Source organism: Haliotis rubra, unplaced genomic scaffold (genome assembly GCF_003918875.1).
Source record: "Haliotis rubra isolate DU_JTF1 unplaced genomic scaffold, ASM391887v1 Scf6, whole genome shotgun sequence".
Classification (NCBI taxonomy): domain Eukaryota; kingdom Metazoa; phylum Mollusca; class Gastropoda; order Lepetellida; family Haliotidae; genus Haliotis; species Haliotis rubra.
Genome location: NW_025767301.1, coordinates 3,980,708 through 4,004,983, shown reverse-complemented (window position 1 = coordinate 4,004,983; position 24,276 = coordinate 3,980,708). Strand labels below are relative to the sequence as shown.

The following is a 24,276-nucleotide window of genomic DNA, read 5'->3' as shown; positions in this document are numbered from 1 at the left end:
AGGGTGTGTTTCTGTATTCTGATTTTGATAAAGGTACGTTTCTGTATGCAGAAAAGTGCCTGGGGTACACATCTGTTGCACACCCCTTTAGGAGTAGTGAGACGTAGTTTGTTGACTAAGTCAAAATGGTTGGACAAAAGTGAGTCACCTTTTAGGCCTTCTCCTTACATCTGAGACAAGGGGATGTCAGTATACCGACATATGGCTTTCAGAAAACAATGAACCATAAAGTGTTCGCATATGCTCACCTTGACTGCTGGTGAAAATAATAGCTTTGAGTGAGTGAGTGAGCGAGTTTAGTTTAACGCCGCTTTTAGCAATATTCCAGCAATATCACGGCGGGGGACACCAGAAATGGGCTTCACACATTGTACCCATGTTAATAGCTTTGAAACAAACGTAACGGATGGTAATGTTGCGTGTAACAGTGACTTACGGGTACTGGTATAACACGCCCTGTCGTTAAAGGCGACTAACGGTATAAGCTGGTCAGCCTCGCTGACTGGGTTGACACATGTCATCGTATCCCGATTGCGTAGATCGATGCTCATGCTGTTGATCACTGGATTGTCTGGTCCAGACTCGATTATTTACAGACCGCCGCCTTATGACTGGAATATTGCTGAGGGCGACGTAAAACTAAACTCACTCACTAACCCCACATTCCATACATCATGGCACTGCGTAAGACGACTTTTACAGAACGGGAATAGTGAGTGAGTTGGGTTTTACGCCGCTTTTAGCAATATTCAGCAATATCACGGCGGGGAACACCAGAAATGGGCTTCACACATTGTACCCATAGAAAGAGAAGATATCACACATAGATAAAATTATGAAACCAGTAATGACAATATATAGTTAAACAGGTAATTTGAACAAACACTACCGACTGGGATTGGTATAGAAAAGAACGTTCGGAATTATAGGTATCGTGTTTAAAAATAAAGGCCAGCATTCAGGATTTATATATACGTCTACAAAATAAAAAATAAATCCAAATGGAGCCATAAACAATGTAGATTCACCCCTTGCAAGCGAATAAACCACTACAAAGTTGTATACTGAGGTACACGCAATACAGTAACATACTATCGAGGGTAATAATAAGGGAACATAAACCAATATCGCAAAATACCCCCAACTGGTATATATATAATTATAAAGCCGGGATTCGGGGTTAATCATCCGTCATATGTCCTCACCGGTGGAGTATGTCCTGCAAAGAGACCGCCCACTGGCCTTCTTGTTTGGACGGCTTACATAACCGGATGAAGTATGTTATGAAGACCTGTTACGTGATTAACCTGTATAGCCCTGGAAGAGTACCTGTTTACATGATTGACGTGGGAAGTTGGAAAAGGGTCACAGTGTGGAGGTGACATCTATAAGAAAGCGTGAATGTGGCTGTACGTATATAGTTACAATACCGTATTAATTGTGCTACAAGCGCTGATACCGCGGAGATGCAACCCAACACGTCGCGCTAGGTAACCCTATCCTATACACAGTATACATTAAAGAGCCGATTACATAGCTGATAGGCTGCAAAGTAAACAGATGACAGTGGGGATCACTTGTAGATCTGTGTATTTATTTACATCAACATTTACACAATTAACAACATGCACTTTTTCATTCAACATTCCTCAATCTCATGCACACTTGACATGCACTTGAGTATTCCCTGCAGGGTGGTACCATGTAAAGATATGTGTAGAAGCCCTTGGAAAGTTGTAAGGTCAGGAAGTGTTTGAATTACATGTATTTCAAAACACATTGCCGTGAGTATAAGCCTTTGTTTGCTCACAATACAACATTGATTGAGAATTTGTTTGGAGACGATGTACCACAGCAAATTAAAGATTAAAAAAACGATGAAGCTGATAATTACTGGTTCAAACACAAATCAGTCACGCCAGTGGAACTTCATGTAGATATGTCTGAGAGGCCTGGTTTATACGAGCAGCTGGAGACACCGCCATCATAAAGATCCGTCTGGAGCACAAATGGAAAACACCCTTTCAACTTACCAAGAGCTTTCAGAGAAGAGTGAGTGAGTGAGTATGGTTTTACGCTGCTTTTAGCATTATTCCAGCAATATCACGGTGGCGGACACCAGAGATGGGCTTCACACATTGTACCCATGCGGGGAATCGAACCTGGGTCTTCCGCGTGAAGAGGGAACGCTTTAACCACTAGGCTACCCCACTGCCCCTTCAGAGAAGAAATAAAGTCAATCAAGATGTCTTCCATACACAAAGCAGATTCAGGATGAATGGAGCTAGACACCTTACTGAGTAGTTCAAAACAAAGTGTTCAATGAATGTCTTTCATCCACTACAAGGGGTATTGTAGTTGGTTGGTTTGTTGTTTAACACCCCACTCAGCAATATTCCAGCTATATGGCGTTGGTATGTAAATAATCAAGTCTGCACCAGACAATCCAGTGATCAACAGCATGACACTTCAAGGATAAGGAACTCAGAAAACAGTACACAAAAAGGAGTGGCTTGAATTCTTCTGTTGTTTGTGAATAAGAAACAGAACCTGAACAGTATTTCAGTTATGGTGCTCATAATTTACAGTATGTATATCTCTCTATATTTTTAAATGTTTGTTCTTAGGGAAACAGTATTTTGTATGCTAGTTTGATATTTACCATGTTTTTGCACTGCATTGATGTTTCATAAAGGTATCTGGTTTGATACTCATATATGTGTTCAACAATGTCTTTGATGAAATATCTTCTCTTCGAATCACCTTGTGCATATGGTGGTAGGGAAGTAGTTTGTTTTATTCACTCTCTTGTTGCCATGAGTCTGCTAGGGAGCAGGGTAACACACATCTATGCTTACATTATCTTCAATCTCTTTCATCAGGAAAGTTTGTAAACATTCATGATTAAGATGTCTTCTTACATGTTGCTTTACTGTAACCAGATTTGTTAATAGCTGTGAGTGAGTGAGTGAGTTTAGTTTTACGCCGCACTCAGCAATATTCCGGCTATATGGCGGTGGTCTGTAAATAGTCGCATCTGGACCAGACAATTCAGGTGATCAACAGCATGAGCATCGATCTGTGCAACTGGGAACCAATGACATGTCAACCAAGTCAGTGAAGCTGACCACCTGATCCCGTTACTGTAAAACCCAAACTCACATGTAGATATATACAGACAGCATATTGTGAGATGTGTTAATTTAACTTCTAATCATAATTTTCACTGTATGTACACACATTTACATGTTTCTACATGTATGAATACTTACACAAAACATTTCTCACAGACATAACATAAACATGGCTAAGACTGACTGACTGAGTTTAGTTTTACACAGCTTTTAGCAATATTCCAGCAATATCACAGTGGGGGACACCAGAAATGGGCTTCACACATTGTGCTCATGTGGGGAATCGAACCCGGGTCTTCGGCGTGACGAGCCAACGCTTTAACCACTTGGCTACCCCACTGCCCCACATGACTTAGAAAGATCCACATTTGTCAGCATAACAATGTTCTTGGCAAGTAACAATACATTGTCTTAGATTTGACAGTTGATGATTTATTTACAAATTGTTAAACAAAAAGAAAAACTTGTTGAAAGCTTCCAGGCAGTCACTGTCATCTCCCGAAAGTCTCCTTTTGTAGGTTGTGATAAGCATCGTCAGGTTCAGAGCTGGAGTCACACAAACCACGCAGTCGTTCCCGACACACCTCCGCCACTTCCCCAAGATCAGGCTACAACATGTTACAATTGACCTATTTCAAATCTGTCAAAAACAGGAAAAAGACTGAGTACTGAGCACACAGTAGAAGAATTTCACATCACCAGGGGTTCTTTACTAAGACTACTTGTAATCGTTTATGATGGTCTTAATACTTTACTTTTCAAAACAGATACCATATATTACTGTAGATAAGCCAAATTTTGAGGACAAAAAAAAGCAGTCTGAAGAAGGGGATCAGCTTATCTATGGGTTACGCTTTCATCAAACTTTTTTCCAGGGTATGAAAACAACATCGTATCACTTTGAAACATTTACTTATGCAATGCTCTGGCCAATACAACAGATATCTACTGGCATGTACTACAGTTCACAATTGTTACAATGCTATTTTGCTAATACAATAATATCTACAGACACCTACCTGTAGTATATGCATCCCTTTCAGGGTGACCACCACAAGGTCGTCCATGCCGTCCCCCATGATGTCCAGTCTATCCAACCCAACCACAGGCCCGGGGAAACTCCGTTGCCATAGTAACTGGAAACCTGCAGGGTTAAATGGAGGCTGGATGTCATCTTGCAGCTGATCCTGTTCTTCCTTTACACCATGGACTGGCAGAAACAGATCCTCCTGTGACTTTGCCTTCCTTGTTGGCTGTGCATCCTTTACATGGGTTGGCTGTGAGTTAGATTCATCTGATCTGTGCCTCTGTTTGTTCAGTTCCTCTAATTGGTTAAGAGTTCTCTCTGGTGTTGATGACGTATGTGTTGGAGTATTTGATTGGCTGCTCCCAGCTTTAGTGGTATCAGATTGGCTGTATTTTCTGTCAGTGTCAAAGTGCTGATTTTCTTCAAAATACTTGTATGCTAGAAGTTCCTGTAATTGTTTAACAGAAAGTTGACAGAGAATATATTCTGGCCGTAGAATACTTTACTCATGATATATATGTAGGGTCATCCAAACATCAGCTAACACCTCCACTTTTAAGACTTGCTAAAAGATAGTGAAAGAGTTGTGTTAAAACTAAACTGACCAGTATTCCAGTTATATCATATGTCACCTTAATGTTGTTTTGTTTGTTGTTTATCACCATACTCAGCAATATTCCAGCCATATGCCGACATTCAGTAAATAATTTGTTCCGTGCCTCTGTTTGTTAAGTTCCTCTAATTGGTTATCTGGTCCAGACAATTCAGTGATCAACAGCATGAGCATTGATCTACACAAATGGGATATGATGACGTGAACCAATTCAGCAAGTCTGACCACACAATGCCGTGAGTTGCCTCTTATAACAAGCGTGGCAGGGGTGGAAATAACTTTAAAATTGCTAGTGTACTCCGGTACATTGGCACATGTAAAATCACTTGCCCTGATCATATTTCAAATATACCGGCCGTTTTCTTGTTCATTTTTTAAATAAACAACATTATTAACATTGGAAAGTCAACTGGACACCGGTACAACGTGATATACAAATTTGCTTGCCCGACAGAAAAAAGCACTGGACTCGGACGTCGGGCAATGGGTTATTTTCACCCCTGCGTGGGTTGCCGAAGACAACAAGCGTGGGTTGCCGAAGACCAATTGTCACACCCATCTTCATGGATGCTTAGTAGAAATAAGACCAATGTGTCGCAGGTCTGTGACATTTATCTCTCGGGTAAAACTCTAAAGCATAAGTGTGGTGCTGACACCACATAAAAAGAGAAACATAAAAAGAGCAAACGAATATTTGAATCCACAGTCAAGTGTGTTGTCTTAGATAAGTGCACTACCTGTGCTATAATTCCGAAAAAACTGACTGCAAAAGGTAGTCGAAACAGCAGCTGATAGACTAAAACACTATCACCTGAACATGATACTTTTGTCATGGCTGTATTCTGAGTGGCTTTAACCTACCTGGCCATAGGTTCCAACAAGCAGCTCATTCTCCCCGTCGAAGTCTATGTCCACCACACAGGAGCAGAGTGTGCTGTCAAACTTCTCACTGTTGGGGAGTGATAACATGTCCTCGAACCCAGTGATCAGGATATTCCTGAAATTGATGTTATTCCTGATTTAATGGTGTGAGATTTGCTGTTTCTTGGATACAAGCAGAGAGGAATTTTGTTCACTGCAATGACTGAAATGTTTGCCTACTTTAACAAAGAATACATCCACTGATATGAAGAGCTAACTTCTCTTGATTTAATCTGTAATCTGCTATACATAACAAAGGCAATACATGTACGTGCAAGTGTGAGTGGTTTAACAATGCATCATTCCAGCTATACAATGGTGGCCCATAATGAATCAATTCTGGACCAAACAATCCAGTGATTGACATTGGGTACAGATATCCACACCATCAGGGTATCATGAGGCGCCATCCTGGCACATGTCCTGGAGCCTGATGACCCAATCCATCTTGTTGCCTATCAAGACCAGCACAGGTTGCTGGGGACCAATTTTCAGTGATTAAATAAGGTTAACATAATTTCCAGGTAAATATTATCAAATACATTTTAGTATCTTTGATGTCCAAGATTGTTCACTAACATATGATCACTGACAAATTTGACTGATGAATGCTTTTAATAAGTGTCCCCCCTTATCAATATTTGACCCTTGAAGATCCGTGTTAGAATTGATCTTCAGTAACCCATGCTTGTCGTAAAAGGTGACTAACGGGATTGGGTGGTCAGGCTCGATGACTTGGTTGACACGTCATTGTATCCCCATTGCATAGATCGGTGCTCATGCTGTTGATCACTGGATTGTCTGGTTCAAACTTGATTATCTACAGACCGCCGCCATATAGCTGGAATATTGCTGAGTGTGGCATAAAACTAAACTCACTCGCTCACACATTATCAATATTCTAACTCCCTGGGCATATATCGTGGCAAATATGGTATGTAAAATAATGTTTGATGAGGTATTTTACCAAACTCATTGACACTGAGCACCCCTGTTGAGGACTGATGAGCCTTACCTACCTGTACACAACTGCAGGCTCAAGAGCACTGGTAACCAACAGGTTGAAGTTGGCCAACTTTTCTTCTTCTTCACGTGTACTTTCTTCTGATGACAGATGAAACAAATGCATCTCAACAAATAAATAATGAAATACAGTAAACTACATTTATAATGGACATGCATGTAACATATACAACAATGTGCGGTGTTTTCATTTGTAGTTACTTGCTGCATATATTAGTTTAAATACGTACTTCCATCTAACAGACTATGGTAATAACAAAATAAGTGGTCCCTTTGAGTTTGTTATCACAGTAGTTTACTCTATAGAAAGTAGAGATTCACCTAGAGGAAGATTATTCCCAGCCAAAGTGTGAGTTGTTGAGCTTAAACAAATGAATCCTGAAGCTGCATCCCCTGTCACCGAAAGTGTACACTGACATTACAATTAAACGGTGAGGTGAGGTGAAATTGGGTTTAACGTCGTGATTGAGAATATTTCGCTCATATGATGACGTGCATGCGTGTGTATGTGTATGTGCGGCTGCTTGTTCTAGCCCAGACTTAAGCTGGTTTTATAGTGCTAGCCCACTGAGATACCAAGCCGCAGTGAAGCATGAATACCCCACTCAGACACATTATACTGACTCCGAGCCGACCAGTCCTTGTTGTACCCATTAATGCTGATCGCCAGGCAGGGACCAACAAGTACCATATTTTAACGTCTTTTGGTATGACGCGGTAGGGGATCGAATCTGCGACCTTCCGCTCTCTGGGCGGACACTCTAACCACTACACCACGGAGGTGGTCCACAACTGATAGGCCTTGATTGAGTCGATGAATACATTCACTGTGTTAAGAAGATTTACCATTCCAAAAGACACCAACAATGGACCGAAAAAACTATACCCATGTGAATAAATACACCCATTCTGTAACCATGTTAGTCAAACACTGTTTGGCTACCCTGTGCCCCACTCAATACGTGAGTGAAAATAAAAACCATTGCAAATAGTACCATTGAAGAAGTCAAGGAAGGATGGACAAGCTACATGGTTCTTGGCTGTGAAGACCCTGATACTGGTGATAGGGCTGTCATGCTCTGTTGACCAGGAATAAAGCACCTCTGACAAACAAATGAGTGAAAAATGTATTATTAGAGTAAAAATATCATTTTAAACTTATCCAGAAAAACATAACTATAACACATATAGTTATAACACATATAGGAGACATGTTCTTTTGTTTGTTCATAAGTGAGTGGTCTTTCAGTATATTACTGCATGCCAGCTTAATCCTAAGATATGGAGACCCGTGAAGGTCCGGTTAGAATATTGGCCTTCAGTAACCCATGCTTGTCATAAGAGGCGACTAACAGGATCGGGTGGTCAGGCTCGCTGACTTGGTTGACACATGTCATTGTATCCCAATTGTGCAGATCGATGCTCATGCTGTTGATCACTGGATTGTCTGGTCCAGACTTGATTATTTACAGACCGCCGCCATATAGCTGGAATATTGCTGAGTGCGGCGTAAAACTAAACTCACTCACTCACTAAGATATGGAGGTATTAGATGCTATCCACTTGGGTGAACTAACTACAGGCATGGTTCTGACAAAACAAGATTCAATCACAGAGAATGTGGGATCAAACACAGGATTCTGACATGGCTGCACAACTGTGCACAGAAAGTCACTCGATGATTGCAAGTGTCAGAAGAATGATTCTGGCATGATTGTGGTATATTCTGCATAGTATATTCACAGGTCATCACACTCGTCACGATATGGCTGAAATATTGCCGATGTGACGTTAAATAATAACTCACTCACTCACAGGTCATCACAACATGTCAGTGACAGGAGGAAGTGTGTGATCAGTGGACCCTTGCACCTAAGGGACAGAACTCTGCAGGCCAAGCAACTAGAGGCTGGTAAAACCGTTCTTAATAACAAGCATGCATAACGACATGTTTTATACCCTAAGATATGACTGTTTCAGACAAATTACTAACAGGGAAAATGCCTGAAGCCCTATGTTGCTTACAAATTATTGTACCCTCTGTAGTGATTATCACACAAGAGGCTGTAACTTTAGTGGAAATAGGTACAAAGAGAACTGACAATCAAAATGTTCATGTAAATGAATCATTGGAAAAGATCAAGGTACTGATGTAGACTAAAGTCTTGCTATGGCCTATGACACATACTAACCTACCTTTGGCTGACCTACTTGGATGCTGACAGAGTTACCTACCTTTGACAGTAACACTGGAATATTTACAGATTTACTTACCTTTGGCTGTAATATAAAAATTCCAACAAGTTAACATACCTTTGGCTGCAACATTGACATAGGCAACTTGGACAAGGCCATTCTGATGTCCCATCACAGTCAGCCGTCTCTCGTAGTTGTCTAGGTAACCAATATTCAGCTGCAGGACACTGCAACACCATAACACTTCACTTGCAACAACACAAACATTTGTCAAAGAGATCAGAGAAAGTTCCAATAAGACAGTAAGCATGCTGCAATGTAGTACTTGATATGAAGTGAAAAGCTGAGCAAGCTAAATGTCTGATGAAATGAACATATGTATACGCATAAGGTGAGCAATTTGATATAAGGAAAACCTTATCAAGTGACATGCTATTTTGAATATACTGACCTGCTAGGAATATTTTTAAACTCTGGAAAGAATTCTTCAGATGGTGTTTCTTGAAATCCATGTGACTTGAAAGACTAAAACAATACATTGAAGTCTGGTTTTAACAATGTTAGTGACTCAAGTATGTACTGTCCTTAAAATCATAGAAAAAATAACAGCAACTAAAACTTATCAGAATGAAGAACTTGGTTAGTATGTTCTGTCCTGTCAATAACTACATTGATTTTGTGCAGTCCAGATTGAGGGAAACACTTCAAAGATAAATCGGTTGTGTCAAGCCTCTAATACCTATTTTAAGGTATGGGATGGATTATGTGGGAGCGCAGGTCATAGCTTTCGTGTACCATTATCATTCATACCTACCTCTCGGTACATGTGTATCTTGTTGTCACCTCCACTGAGCAGAAACACCATTTCCTTAGAACTGCCATCTAGAAGTCTGGTTTAAATGAGATATAATTGAGATAAGATGTTATTAAGAACATCTGTCCCGCTATATATGTCACTCACCCAGAAAACCATATGTGTATGTATATTTTGAAGGAAAGCAATACTATACTACTCACACTTTGCATAAAATTCACAACTTTACTTAAACGTAGATTTATAATTTGAAATTGTATCCATTTAAAACTGGATAAATAATAATATGGTAACCCCTCATTATGCAAATGGTCACTTTAAGCTAACCTTATGCACTTGATACACAAGTAACCATAAAAATGGTTTTCATGGCACCAATCAACCATTTTGCAAATCATGGAACAAGTCATTGACAAATAAACAACACATGACAATAGCAGGTATGGGATCCACAATGACAAACTGAAACCTAAAGTAAGGTCAGAAATGCTTGAAAAATGCTTTTTGGCAACTATTTGACAATGGTTGATATTTCAGATTCAAAACTCATATATAATCATTCATACCACCTCGACCTAATATGGCATATGAGTAATCACGATGTACCATTCCCTAATCATAATGATTACTTGTAAAATATCGAAAAACTTAGAAAAAAATCCATGATAGAAACACTTCTAAGAAACAAACTATACTGTGACCCACCTGGCAGGCAGACAGGGTGACAGCGTTATGTAATGCATGGGCAGTACATGTCAGGGACCGCCTCAAAATATCAAGTGTCAGTATCACTGCTGGTGGAGGACTCTAGCGGAATTACACCAGAACATTTATGGTATCTTTCATCTCATCTTGTATTTTAGCACACGTCGGTGGGATTTTGCGTTCATACAGTTTATAAACTGCACGGCGTATTGACACCCTTATCAAAGCTATCCAGTTTGTGTTTCCTACTTGGTTTTTGATTTTGACATGACCCCTAAGGTAACTGATTTGTTTACAACTTTGTAAACCTGACTATATGTCAAATTAAGGGCTTTACACATTCTATAGTAAACCCTGTCATAGCTGATGAGAGGTTTCCCCCTTTGTTTCTCCAGTATGACATACTGGTATAAATTTGAAATTAAATGTTCTTGCAGAGATATCAAGTCGCATGTTGCCAGTTCAATGCTCATACACGAAGTGAAACGTCTATGGGTGAACAAGATTATCTATGCGATTTGAATTAAGACTTTTTCACATAATTATTTTGAATTTAACTACTACAACAGTTCCATCTTTTTCACATATAGATGTTAAAAAAAACACAAACTTTTTACAATCATTTATGTAATTTAATTAGTTAAGGCTATATGAATAATTATAGTCTGTATTTCAAAACTACAGTTTGTACTTAGAATATTTACGAATGTTGTTTAAATGTCAAATTTCCTCCTGTGAAGTCACCCCTCAAGTGTATTGTTTCAGCTGAGCTTTAATTTTCAACTAGGTAGTCGTACATGCATCATATATGTGCTTTTATCTTGTGTCAAATTCATCATATTGATATTGAAGTCAAAAAGCATTTTCCAAGCATTTCTGGCCTTACTTTAGGATCCATGCTTACAATAAGCTTAGGTATTTAAACCAAATTTCACCCCACATAATAGTTTTCTTTTGAATCCATGATTTAATCCTTAGCAAAGTGTGAATAGTATATTTCACATTATTGATTAGATTTAGTTGTTTACTAACATTCCACAATCATGAAGGAACTCACTCTGTGTGTGTCAGCTGGTAGGGAATGAAATTCAGTTCTAGACTCAAACATCCCTCTGAAAAGATAAGTTGTCATTTGTATGGACACTACTGCTATCACATGCTAAATATATACTACTCAAATGAACTTCTGTTCTTTAACTTCTGCTGAATGGTACAATAAGTAATAAGCAGCAAATCTGTTTCTAATAAGAAACACCCGATGGGTCTCCCATCTAATAATTATCAACACCAGTATTTGTTCTCAAGTGCACCATAGGAAACTCATCAAGATGTTTGTAATTACGATTGTTTTCTTGGTTATATTGAACTTACGAGCAACTGTATCCAAGTTTGCTTCATCCCCCACTTCACTGGCCGAGTACAAGTTGAGAAACTGTGAGGCAGGCTTACATTCCTTCTCATCCTCTTGCAGCTATAAGAATTTCCCATGAGTTAAATCATATGACCATTCAAATATGGTGAACTATTACAAAAAACACACAAATGTCACTGTCTTTACTTTCTATTAATGGAATACAAAAATGTAACTTTACAATGGTGACCGTTACAAGATCCCTTTTAACAAATACCTGAATAAAACATTAAAAAAAACATTGATGAAGATTCTATCTGAAAACTATAAATTCAGTAACCATGGTGACCTGAAAACGTTATTTCATGTGAATGCCAGAAAGCCTGTCTGTAACTTTACTGATGGCCATTCTTCACATACATTTTGTCTCTGTAATTGTTGATGTTTGTTATAAATTATGTAACTGTATGTATATGGGCCCGATGGCCTTTGTACGGAAATAAAGTTTTGATTGAACTGAATGAAACATTTCTCAAGACCACCAAGTACATATCATTGTAATCCTACCTTTAAAAAGGTAATCCCTACAATGATTCCATTGTTTCCTTGACATCTCCGCAGGACATCAACAGATACTATTTCAGCATCACCTTAAATAGATTGCTTAAATGAAATCATATGCTGGTATGGATTTTTCAAAAGACCATGTAGAATATTTGACTTTGGCTGAAAACATATTTTGAAATCAAAGTACCACATCAACAGGCAATTATGTATTCCATCTTTGCATATCTTTTCAGTTCTGTTTCTAGAATTTATATTCATGCCTTTGTTATCCTAATTACATTCTAGAGAGTCAGTCAGTTTGTCATTTTGCTATGACAGAATAGAGATGAATATGAATCCTACAATTCATAAAATTCCATGCCATTAATAGCATGGTGAACCATCTCGTGGACACCATCGATAGATTATGCCCAATGTCTTCGAGCTGCCATGGCATGGTAGGAAAGAGATCCATTATACATTAGCATGACAAGAAACAAGTACATCTTTATGGATATGTAAGTTAATACATAAATATCTTTCAGAATAAAACACTCCCTTCCTCTACAGTGAGTCTTCAAAAATGTAATGAGGAATGAGATATTTTTAAACTGGCTTTAAAAAAGGTTGAACTAAGACTTTGAACTCTTGTCTTAACTGTGAACACTATATTTTTTAGGGTCCATGGCAATGCTAAAACTATACATAATATTAAAAAAATGATTGATCTGTTTTCAAGGTAATATGTATATCAATTAAGTTGGCCAACTGTCAGTCAGCCAATGTATCAATCATCTAAATATATCAAAAACTCTTTTATACCTGGAATGTAGGTAAACTGAATTTCTTTGGTGCATGGTGTCAGTCTGTTGTTAAATGTCTGATATTCAACTGCAATAACCTTTCCATCAAGAGATGCAACTAATAATTTGTTATTTCCTTCACTGTCTGTTATTCTTGTTAATCCATAAACATTCGTCTGCGACGGGAGACTGCAAAAATGGGCATCAGTCCACCTCCAACCTCTGTCACCCATTCCGTTACTGAAATTAGATCAGAGTATTCTCCCTTTAAGTCAACGGGCACCTGTCATATTCACTTATCCAGTTTCAATAATTGTAAATGTCTGGATAATCGACTCAATAGTCATCAATTGGCGCATGCTCAATAACCAACTTCCTCTTACAACACACGTGAAAATGGCAGAAACACAAACATCACAGACCTCCTCAATGGAATCATCACAAACGCCACAAGAAGACAGTTTCATACCAGCGAAAAGAAAATTAAGGAAACGAAAGATGGTTGAAAGTGATTCCAAGGAAGAAACTGTTATGGATACGTCGGAATCAGCCGCCAAACGTCCCAGTTTTCCTCCTATCAGCAGTGATAAATTGATGGTAATACTATTGACAGGCTCTTCATAGCAAATTTTGATGTCACACCTTTTACAAATATTACCATGGTAACATACATTTTAGCGCAGTTGACAGGCAGTAATTATATGAGACTGTCGGCTCTTGCTGTCGCTCTACATAAAAATTGTCCCTTTGCATATAAATAAACGGGAGTACTGCACTTTACCGGGCGCACTTTTTCAGATTAATTAGCGTTCCCTAACCCTAACCCTAAGGATCGTAAAGGGTGCCAAAACATATACCTAAAAAACTAACCCTAACCAGGATCGTAAAGGGTGCAATACCCTAACCCTAGACCCTAACCCTAAGGATTGTAAAAGGAGTGAGAGTGCGGTAAAGTGCATTCCAGCAATGCCAACACCTTGGTGTAGTGCAGAGTTGTCTAGTTATATGCCAGACTATATGTTAGTTGTGAGGTAGGGTATGGATCAACCACCACTTTTCACGAATATAACCAACACATACACTTTGAGGATACTCTGTATCATTTTCGTCATGTTTCGAGTTTTGTCTAGAAAATGTCTACAGCCTCACATGCGCAGAAAGGTAAACAATGCTGACGACTTAGTAAATGAACATGGGTTAATTTTTGTTGACTCATTAGCCAAAGTTAACTTTAACTAGTTTAAGCGGAAAGAGTTCCTTCCGTTCACCCAACCCTAAACCTAAGTTATGGACTTTTATTCATTTTTGTGAGTTCTCTAGTAATTGTTGTGTTAAGTTTTGTTAATAATTTTAGTATATATTAATTATCTTATAAATATTATTTGGGATGGGAGAACGGGAGGAACTCTTACTATTTAAGCTTACAAATTTAGTTTGATCACCCACGCAACATGTGAAATCTGAAAAAGAGTGCCTGATAAAGTCTTTTCAATTAATTCAATCATATTGTGATTCTTCTCCACTTGTACCCCTTCAGCATTTGATGTTTGGCAATTCAGCTAACACGTAATGACCTCTTCATAAAGGCACCATAGATTTACCTGGCGAAAATTGCGACCCCTGTCATATTTGATGTTCCGGTTCATGCCTGGGAAGGGTACCATCCAGGTTAACAAGGCTTAAATGTACACCCAACTTGTGTAAGATATGTAACTTCTGCATGCACTTCCCAGGTGCTTTTTGTTGTAAGGTAGTTAAGATAATGATAGTAGCATTTATATATATGTCCTTTGTTTTTAAAGAATTAGTTATGTGTTAATCTTAGTAGATAATTACAGATTGTAGAGTCAGTACATAATGTATTGTAATGGATTTATTTCAGGGTGGTTCTACAGAAATGAGGAAGATTCCCATCCCACAAAACAGATATACTCCACTCAAGGAAAACTGGATGAAAATATTTACTCCAGTTGTTGAACATCTACATCTACAGATAAGGTTCAACTTGCGGTCGCGAAATGTTGAAATAAAGGTAAGCATAGCAAACTGGAAATAACAGGGTTCAGGTTCATGTTTGTCACTGGTAACAAAACATTAAAGTTCCATGTATTGTCCTTCAACCTTTTTTACTCGTATGCTGGTTGAATTGAAATGAATGATAACCATGATAACATAATGGATGTTCTTGTCATACTCATAGGTTTGAATTTTGTCATGTTTCAAATATTACAGACTTGCAAGGAAACAAAAGATATAGGTGCACTTCAGAAAGCAGCTGACTTTGTAAAAGCGTTTTCCCTTGGATTTGAAGTAGATGTAAGTTTACATATATATCTTATCAGTTGTTAAGGAATTTGTTGTTAAATACCATAAATTTCAATAACTAATTTTAGATATGAATAACTTTTCATCGGTTAACATTTGTTGTTGGGCACTGTTCTTTAAATGAAGGTAATATGAAATTTGTAATGTTGATAATCTATTGTTTTCATGTGTACATGGAGTAGGTTTGATTATGCTAATATTAGCCCATGTCTAATGTAGTACAGTATTAATGTTTGACATGTGCAAATGTTTTGATATCAGTCTAAGTAAAGTTAGGCTCAGTATTATTCATTACACTGCCATACTGAGTCTAACAAACTCTAGTAGAAGGTTGCGTCAGCTAACCTTTTGAATTGACCAATCAGAACACAGCTTTCCAAATCTTGAAAGTTAAAATTCGCACATACCGTTGGAATCTTTATCTCGAAAACGTTTGTTCTTGAACTATTCCGATTTTCCGCATGATTGTATGTGTGATACACAGTCACTGTAACAGTGCGTAAACAGTCGCTGAAAATAGCGTTTTCGTAAATATTCCAGGATGTCATCTTTTGGAAATATATACTAATAAGAGAAAATCCATAGACACTTCATGCAGAAACTCAAAACTGAATTCTGAAGAATTGAAAAGATTAAACTAATCATTGGTGATTTTAAAAGGGAACCGTAAGTCCCGCCAAACCCTAAATAGTAGCCGTTGTATGATTGGTTAAATCTGTTTGCCATCTCGCGTTTGATTGGACGGTCATAGGTCGCTCAAAGGTTAGCTGACGCGACCTTCTACTAGGATAAGTTTACTTAAACTGGTTTTGAGATGGTCTTAATACTTGTTCTTATTGTTTCAGGATGCCCTAGCTCTTGTGAGGCTGGATGATTTATATCTGGAGTCATTTTCTGTTACAGATGGTAAGATATTGTTTATTGTAATAAGAAAATGTTATCAGTAACCTTGTGAAATGAGACTGCTTATAGTATTTCTTTGAATTTGACTGTCACTGAAAGTCAAGTGAGCTTATGTGTTAATGCGTTGTCCTTTGTTTTTCTGTCCATTGTTAACTTTTGTATTTTCAACATCTCTTGAAACCACAAGGCCTATGGACCTGAAAATTTGTATGAGTGATCCCAGTAATTGTGTCTCTGAAATATCGTCACTGAAAATTTGATTTTAGAAATAGCTGCAACAACATGTTCTTTTCACCATCTCTTATGTTTCAAAAGATCCTTTGCACCATTTTAGAATTCACTGTAGATATTTGTACCAAAAGGCGATGTCAAAATAAGTCAAAGGTCAAAGTCAGGATTCAACATTTGTAAAACATTGATATGTCATTGCCAGTTTCTGAGGGCATGGTTACTTTTATATTTGAAACTTTATGTTTGCAAGTATTTGTACAAATTCTACTATGTCTGGTAGTAAGTTGGTGCTGTGTCTATCAAAGGTCAAGGTCATCATTGGATCTTAAGAAGTTATCCTTTTAAGATCATGCCCTGGAAGTAATGTTTTTTGACTGAAAGTACATGGTGGTACATTTAGACTTAAAACTTTGAGACATCTGCTTCATGTTTGTGTGCAAATAAATACACCACTTGTTTAATAAAGACATCAAATCAGCAGATTGATATATAATTCTTACACATTTCACTTGCTATTTATTAAATGTGTAAGATTAAAACAGTGAGTTGTATATCATCATATGAAGTGTATTGGGCAGTCTAGCATACATTGAACTTGAACTCTGTAAACCAAGCAATGGGTAAAAGCACAGGTGATACATAACTGGTCACACCTGTATAATGTGTGTCTGATATGTTTTCTTCACAACTTAAAGTTTCATCCTTCAACTTGGTTCATATTAAATGTCTAAATGTGTTTGGTTTTCAGTCAAACCCTTGAAGGGCGACCATCTTGCCAGGGCTATAGGAAGACTGGCAGGGAAAAATGGCAAGACAAAATTCACAATTGAGAATGTCACAAAAACTAGGATTGTCCTAGCTGATACGTAAGTTTTTACAAAACACTCAAAAGAAGTTTAGGTACACCGCAAATTTTCCAAAATCATGTCAAAGCAATCAAATAAAGGGCCTGGTTTAACCAGAATAACTGGATTAGATGTTCCTGCCCCTAAAAATGTAAATTGAAAGTGTAATTGATTGTGCAGGCTTTAAAATGTAAATTGCAAAATGTGTTTCCGTGTTATTCATTTTTTATGTATGTCAGTTGATTTATGTTAAGTTATTTTGGGGTTGTTTTGAAATGTTATGTAGGTCCCTTCAACTTAAACACAACAGTGCTTGACTGTATTTTCGAAAGTCTGAGGATATTGTGATGTAGGTCTTACTCCTAATTAATCAGCTATGTATTTATTCTACAGGAAAGTGAATATCCTTGGTTCCTATCAAAATATCCAGGTTGCAAGAAGAGCAATATGCAATCTCATATTGGGTAAGTTCATGTTCAAGATAGACTCTCTTCAACTGTTTTAAAAGTAGTGCTACAACACTGTTGTTTACAGGACCACAAGTGCTGCTAGCATCCAGGGTGACACAAGCCATTATTCAAGAGTTGCTTCCCTTGGGCATGCCAGAAACCCAGAATCTTGGGGAGGGAAAACATATATTTTTGAATATTTCATGTTGCATATGAGTATGTTTGTATTTAATGTCTAATGGTGATTCTAGTTGAATCATATTTCTTCTACTTTCATCAGCTGTCATGACAAACAGTAAAGAGGTTATTATCCATAAAAAAGTTCCATGGCTTCGAGTTCCACTAATTTCTAAGTCTAGTTAGTATGAAGTTCATTGACATGGATCAGAATGGCATCTACAGCTTGTACCTTTCTTCTGTTTGCAGGGAGTCCGCCATCCAAAGTATATGGCCAGATGAGGAGTGTTGCCTCTAGGTCAGCAGAGAGGTTCTAAATAAATTATTGTTGCCATTTGATGTTTGTGTTGTGATTAACGTAACAGAAAACCCTGTATTCTGTTGTGAAGATGAAAGTGTAATCTGCTGGGTGAAAAGGAACATGGAACGTCTTTACTCCATCCATGTTAAAAGGCAGAAATAGTTCCGTTTAAGCTTTATGAAAGGTGGTTTTCATTTTAGTTTCATCAAAGTTGATGTGTTGGTTAGATGGCCCAGTGGTTTAAATTGTCCGTTTGGCTCAAAATCGGACTGATGAATTGCAATCTAACTCGAAAACAACGAAACATGTAGTACTCAATGAAACACTGATCATAATCAAAACATCAGACCAACTATATTTTTTTTGCAGAATTTATGACCTAAAAATAAAAAGGTTGTTTAACAAACTATCATTAAAATTTTGACACAGTTCACTATTTGTTACGAGGGAGGACTGCACAAGTGAAGCACGTGCCGCCAGTCATTGATTCATTAACCTGAGCTGTGCCGTCTCCCATCCTTTCTCGCACACCTGGCTGTTCCTCTCTTTGCACCCTCCCTCGTAACAAATAGTGAACTGTGTCAAGATTTTAATGATAGTTTGTTAAACAACTTTTTTTTTTTTAGGACATAAATTCTGAAAACAAATCACAGAGTTGGTCTGATGTTTTGATTATGATCAGTGTTTCATCGAGTACTATATGTTTAGTAGTTTTCGAGTTAGATTGCAATTCATCGGTCCGATTTTGAGCCAAATGGACTATAGTTATTTTATGACCCATGTTCAGTGGCCCACATGTGTAAAATGTATGAAGCCTTTCTAGTGCGCTCAGCTGATGTTGTTTCAATATTGCTAAATTGGCCTAAAAATGCTCCTCACATAATGAAAAGGATGTCACCTTCAGCTACAATTAACTGAAAGCAAAAAATACCTGACACATGGTTTCATACTTGTCCAAAATAACCAATTGATAACAAAGCATCAGAGTAACTGTTTAGACAGTTTTATTTGACATGATAGTTGACAAAAAATGGTCACTCTCTCACTCTTCATGATACAACTATCAAGCTCTCACGTCACACACAAACCACTCAATCGGAACACTTCCTGAGGTGGCTCTACCATGACTATACATTGTCCAGCTACATTGTCAGCACTTGCCCATCCTTGCTTCTTAGAAGGCTAGAAACTTTGAACAACTACAGTACTCCTACTTATCTAGAGGGTAACTGTCAGTTTTGTTATTTGTACTTAAAGACCAAACCTTGATCAGAAAGCTCAGTTAATATTTAGTTACCTTGGTCTGTCCATACATTCATGCAGTCTTATATACAAGTATTTTCTAGTGGTTATGTTGGAGTGGAGTTTGACAAAATATTGCAAAGTAACACTTTCATCATTTCCGATATCTAGTGGTTACAATTCTAGTCAGAGAGTGCTTGATGGTGATACATCTTTTGGGATATTGCAAGCAGAAACTGCCAGCAGTAATGGTCTCTCAGAATTATTAGAAAACAGATTATAGGGGTAGTTTAACTGTTGTTTGTGCATATATATGAAAAATATTTTGCTGAAATTAAATGGGTGGATGTCAGAATGGTTTACCTAATATGTAAGTCAAAAGAACAGCATCTATTGCTAAGTTGGAAAGGAAAAATGAAACCTATTACATCCAACACGTTTTTGAATAATGGATGCCAAAATGAACCATTTTAAGACTGATACATTCTTACGCACTAGAGGGTGACGTGCTTTGAGCAAATATCAGCTCATTCAGGTAACCATGGTTACAACAAATAATTACTCAACTCTTTGGTCAGGGGAAGAAGTAAAGGCTACAGTCTTCATCCCAGCACCATTGGGGTGGGAGTATGATGTGGATGTTTCATGGCTGCTTAATGTCTACATAAAAGGTAGGACATAGCAGCTTATGAACATGGAATAAAATGAGATGCAAAATATAAAGCTACCTCAATATTTCTTCATATTACTAAATTATCTGTTTTAAAGAAAATACTATCCATTAAACAAATAAATGCTCAAGTTGTGTAGTTTGTTTCTAGAAAGAGGCACACCACAATTTTAATATATAAATGATGTACAGAATATGTCAGTGTTGCTTCACATGCAATGGTTTGGCTACAACAAACAACACGCATACAATACAACACCCAAATATTGCTGGGTTTCTTCGCCTTTCACCATGGATACTACGTGACAGATTCACCAAGGTTGCATTATTCCAAATTCCCAGTACCACTTCTATCTATCACATGTGACTGACAAAGATACAGTTCCTTATACATGTTTGTAGACAAGGTAACTATGACGATAAACTGTTTGTAATTGGCTGAAGATGGACATTGCTGATACAGTTAGTGTGCCAACAATATAAAAAGTATAGTTCTGTCAATCTTATGCAGTGATGGTCCAGAAACAATGCATAAGATAATTTGTTCATTGTGATCTTGTTCAAAGACAAAACTGTTTCTGTTTCAACATGACATGATGGAACACCAAAGGTCAAGTCTTTCTGCAGAACATTTTTTTAAAGTGTTGGAAATGTTTAGAGAAAGGCTATTTGCCATTTAATTGATAGCAGAACATAACACAATTTGCTGCTATTAATATCAAATAACTACCAAGGGGCAGATACAGATTTTTGAGAAAGGGGGATGCATATTCATTCTCGGCTGTTTTCATGAGAGTTCCTATGCTACCAGTTGACTAACCTGACGTTTGAACTATTTCATTGTTAATATATTTTAATTACAAATTCAAAGGAGACAAATGAAAGCTGAAACAGACTTTAGAAATATGCAAATGCAACTCTTTTTCAGTTAAAATAATGAACACTTCATTAAACGCTGATGTAATTACATAATAGGTGTTCAATATTATTAATTAACGAAAACGCCATACATGTGGTTTGTCCACCTGTTATAATTCTGATGCATTACATAAAAATAGTTGAAACAATGGGTATGATTCACAACTTCACATTAACACTTGAGATGACACGAGAGAGCTGACACAAGACAAACACGTTTTGCATATTCAAAGGAATCTCATTTATCCATAGCAGCAGGAAGATCATTTAGTATTTTTCTAGCATTTCAAAGTGCTTCAGTACCAGATGAAACCAAGTTCAAGATAACACTTATACATGTGACTGAAGATAAAACGAACCCCAAAAGCCTGGCCTGATTGTAAGGCCAAATTAGTCAGTGGATCCATCATCAGCTATTCATTTTGAAACTGGAAACAACAATAAATCTACACAATATGTATCCATAGTCAAGGGATAAGATCTTGGACATTATATGTAAGTTTCAATGACCCGTATTTAAGATAAAGAATACATCATCAATCTTAGGAATAATGATGCATCAAATTTCGAACACTTCAACTATGAACTGACTGAAGCAATCTGCAATGTAAACAACTGGCAAGTAACAAAAAAAAAATAGCAGCAAGCTTTCTGCTTCTGTTCACTCCCTTCAATATGCCTGTTTCATTTTCATTTAATGTAGGCACTTGAGAAAGTACTTTACGCCAACCATGGGAATAAACACTGTTTGGAAGTCTTATGAATGCGAGCTTTGTTTCAAACAATGCACTCTGGCCACAAACCTGATAGAATTATGTATACTACACACAAGAAGTTAGGGACCACCCGATTCTTTCCTATTACTATAGTTAATCTGTCATAGCAGGATAGATCAAAGGAAATATACAGTAAAAATCTTAAATCAAATTATTTATAAAGCATGTAAAAAGAAATTATCTTGAAGGAGAATGTTTTTTCTTAAGTGAACACTTGTAGCCAAAAACATCAAAAACCTAAACATGTTCCGGAGACTATGGAGAGTTAATGAGCAGAGTTTGGCATCACATGACCTAATGTCATAGTGGGAGTTGCCTCCCTTCTTCAGTACAGTGTTTCGTAGATAACTTGCTTTCACCGGACAATAACACCAGAAAATAGAATCAGATGTCACTACGGAAAGACACAAAGTTATAACTTGCAACCTATACCATCAATTTTCTATTTTGAAACTTGATTTAGGCTGGATGTTATACTTTTGTTACTTACTTTCAACACAAATAATCTCCCATGGAAATCATGAAATAATTGTGAGTTTCTTCACATGTGTATTTATGTCCATATAGACAACCTTAATGAATAACTTCTTCTTCTATTGCGTGAGTGTGATGTTTTGGTACTCATTCTTGTTTTGGTACTCATTCTTGCTTGACAACGATACAAGAATCTGTGCTGAAATGTTGCACTCACGAAATAATTAGCCTATAATTAAGGCAAACTTTGGTTTTTTTTATACAAATGAATGTTACGCATTAATTGTTTAGTGTATCTAGTGATGGTTGGTTCAGTGATTACTGCCATTTAAACATTTGTTGTAACATACTTAACTGATAGGTCTTTGTGGCTGGTATTTAGCTTACAATAGGAACAGTTTGTCTTGACCCAAAATCCATCAATATATCACTGACTACCATATATAATACACACAAAACAAAACATAAAACGAAGAAATAAATAAACACAACAATTATTGAACTGACAATATTAATCTTAAATATACCTATCACTCCATAATTTATCCAAAGAATGTACGCCATATTCTGACTGTCTATCTCTATAACAGCTTTTTCGCTTGAAAAACACCAGATGTGTCTCTGACTGATCACTAATGATTGATGATAAACATATATCCAGTGAAACAATGTTTATCCAATAAAACTGACACACACCATTTTACCCATTTATCTATGAAAAGTAGTTCTCAGGGCAAAAACTTGTACAATATATTTCTTATTATCCTTGTATAACACATCTTTATTTACATGATTCCTGCTGACTTTAATTATGTATGTTGTTATGAGTATTTACCATGTATACAATTTATGCTGTATCTGAAAAGTTTCTCCTCGCTAAATTGGTCCTTACACTTAGAATTTTGAAGAAATGACACCTGGAACTTTTTGGGAAGGACTGAGACAACGCCATGAAACAATATACCATCTTACATCTAACTCACACTGAGTATAATGAAAAAAATCACTCCATTGTTATGCAGATAAATGCTCTGTGTAAACAAAGTGAAACGGTAGGCGGCTTGATACTGTGACGTCAAAATCTGAGCTCTGCCGAGGCTGGGATTACGATATGCATACCTGCAGGTTGTAGAATTAGAGCAGTTGTTTGGTGCTTTTCAGATGACAATAAAATCACTGATCACTTTTTTCTAGAGTGTAAATGAGCATACTTTGTACAATTAACATATGTTAAGAAGTTTATATTGAATATATCTTCTTTAACTACAGTAACAGAAACAAAGTGTGTGGTCTTGAACTTCCTTTGAGGAGTATACAAAGCGAATGTTATCTCCTGAATATAAGTTGGATGTGATACACAATAAAGAAATTCAGCCAGAAAATAATTCGTCAAGTACAACACACTTTATCGCAGGTGAAATATGTTTCTTGCCTATAATTCCTAAAAGTGGTATTTGTTAGACACCTGAAGTCCTATCATTATCAACCTGTCCATAGGTCCTTACAAAATGGCACAAGTCCAAAATATAACAGTTGGTAAGAAATGAACACATCCACTTTTTCATAAATGATAATGACACTGACTGATCTGGAAAAACATTTGGATTTATGAGGTGATAAATGTTTAAGAATTCTTGACAAACTATGCAATATATATAAGCTATATATACCTAATTGGTTTGACTGTTTGTGCATTTGCAGTCAAACAAACTATCAATTGTCACTAAAGCAAAAAACGTAAGTGTGGTTTTATCACTGAAACTATACTCTCCCAAAAACAAACGCATCATGAAAATAGCAATTTCATGTAGCAATGAATTAAAACGTGATTC

The 24,276-nt window shown here is 37.1% G+C and overlaps 2 protein-coding genes across 2 annotated transcripts; one reads left to right on the top strand and one right to left on the bottom strand.

Annotated features, from left to right (window-relative positions):
* Positions 1-3,550: 3,550 nt before the first annotated feature.
* Positions 3,551-13,384, bottom strand: LOC124255337 (KICSTOR complex protein kaptin-like). Its single transcript, XM_046689233.1, has 12 exons — positions 13,153-13,384; positions 12,352-12,434; positions 11,805-11,904; positions 11,491-11,545; positions 9,729-9,804; positions 9,366-9,439; positions 9,032-9,141; positions 7,714-7,821; positions 6,715-6,799; positions 5,636-5,771; positions 4,154-4,609; positions 3,551-3,742 (listed from the first exon to the last, which is right to left on the bottom strand). The coding sequence occupies exons 1-12, from the start codon at positions 13,364-13,366 to the stop codon at positions 3,626-3,628; spliced, it is 1,614 nt and encodes a 537-aa protein (XP_046545189.1). The 5' UTR covers positions 13,367-13,384; the 3' UTR covers positions 3,551-3,625.
* A 121-nt stretch (positions 13,385-13,505) lies between these two features.
* Positions 13,506-18,397, top strand: LOC124255367 (RNA-binding protein PNO1-like). The gene is made up of 7 exons (XM_046689264.1): positions 13,506-13,730; positions 15,016-15,165; positions 15,366-15,449; positions 16,304-16,364; positions 17,341-17,458; positions 17,831-17,901; positions 18,313-18,397. The coding sequence occupies exons 1-7, from the start codon at positions 13,530-13,532 to the stop codon at positions 18,378-18,380; spliced, it is 753 nt and encodes a 250-aa protein (XP_046545220.1). The 5' UTR covers positions 13,506-13,529; the 3' UTR covers positions 18,381-18,397.
* Positions 18,398-24,276: the final 5,879 nt, after the last annotated feature.

What these genes read in the sequence shown, in the direction of transcription:
- LOC124255337 (XM_046689233.1), bottom strand. Translation starts at nt 13,366, where the DNA reads ATGGGTGACAGAGGTTGGAGGTGGACTGATGCCCATTTTTGCAGTCTC. An exon ending in TCAGTTTACCTACATTCCAG is followed by an intron (nt 12,435 to 13,152) that starts GTATAAAAGAGT and finishes AATCTATTTAAG; the next exon opens with GTGATGCTGAAATAGTATCT. An exon ending in TAGGGATTACCTTTTTAAAG is followed by an intron (nt 11,905 to 12,351) that starts GTAGGATTACAA and finishes AAATTCTTATAG; the next exon opens with CTGCAAGAGGATGAGAAGGA.
- LOC124255367 (XM_046689264.1), top strand. Translation starts at nt 13,530, where the DNA reads ATGGCAGAAACACAAACATCACAGACCTCCTCAATGGAATCATCACAA. An exon ending in CGCGAAATGTTGAAATAAAG is followed by an intron (nt 15,166 to 15,365) that starts GTAAGCATAGCA and finishes CAAATATTACAG; the next exon opens with ACTTGCAAGGAAACAAAAGA. An exon ending in CCCTTGGATTTGAAGTAGAT is followed by an intron (nt 15,450 to 16,303) that starts GTAAGTTTACAT and finishes TTATTGTTTCAG; the next exon opens with GATGCCCTAGCTCTTGTGAG.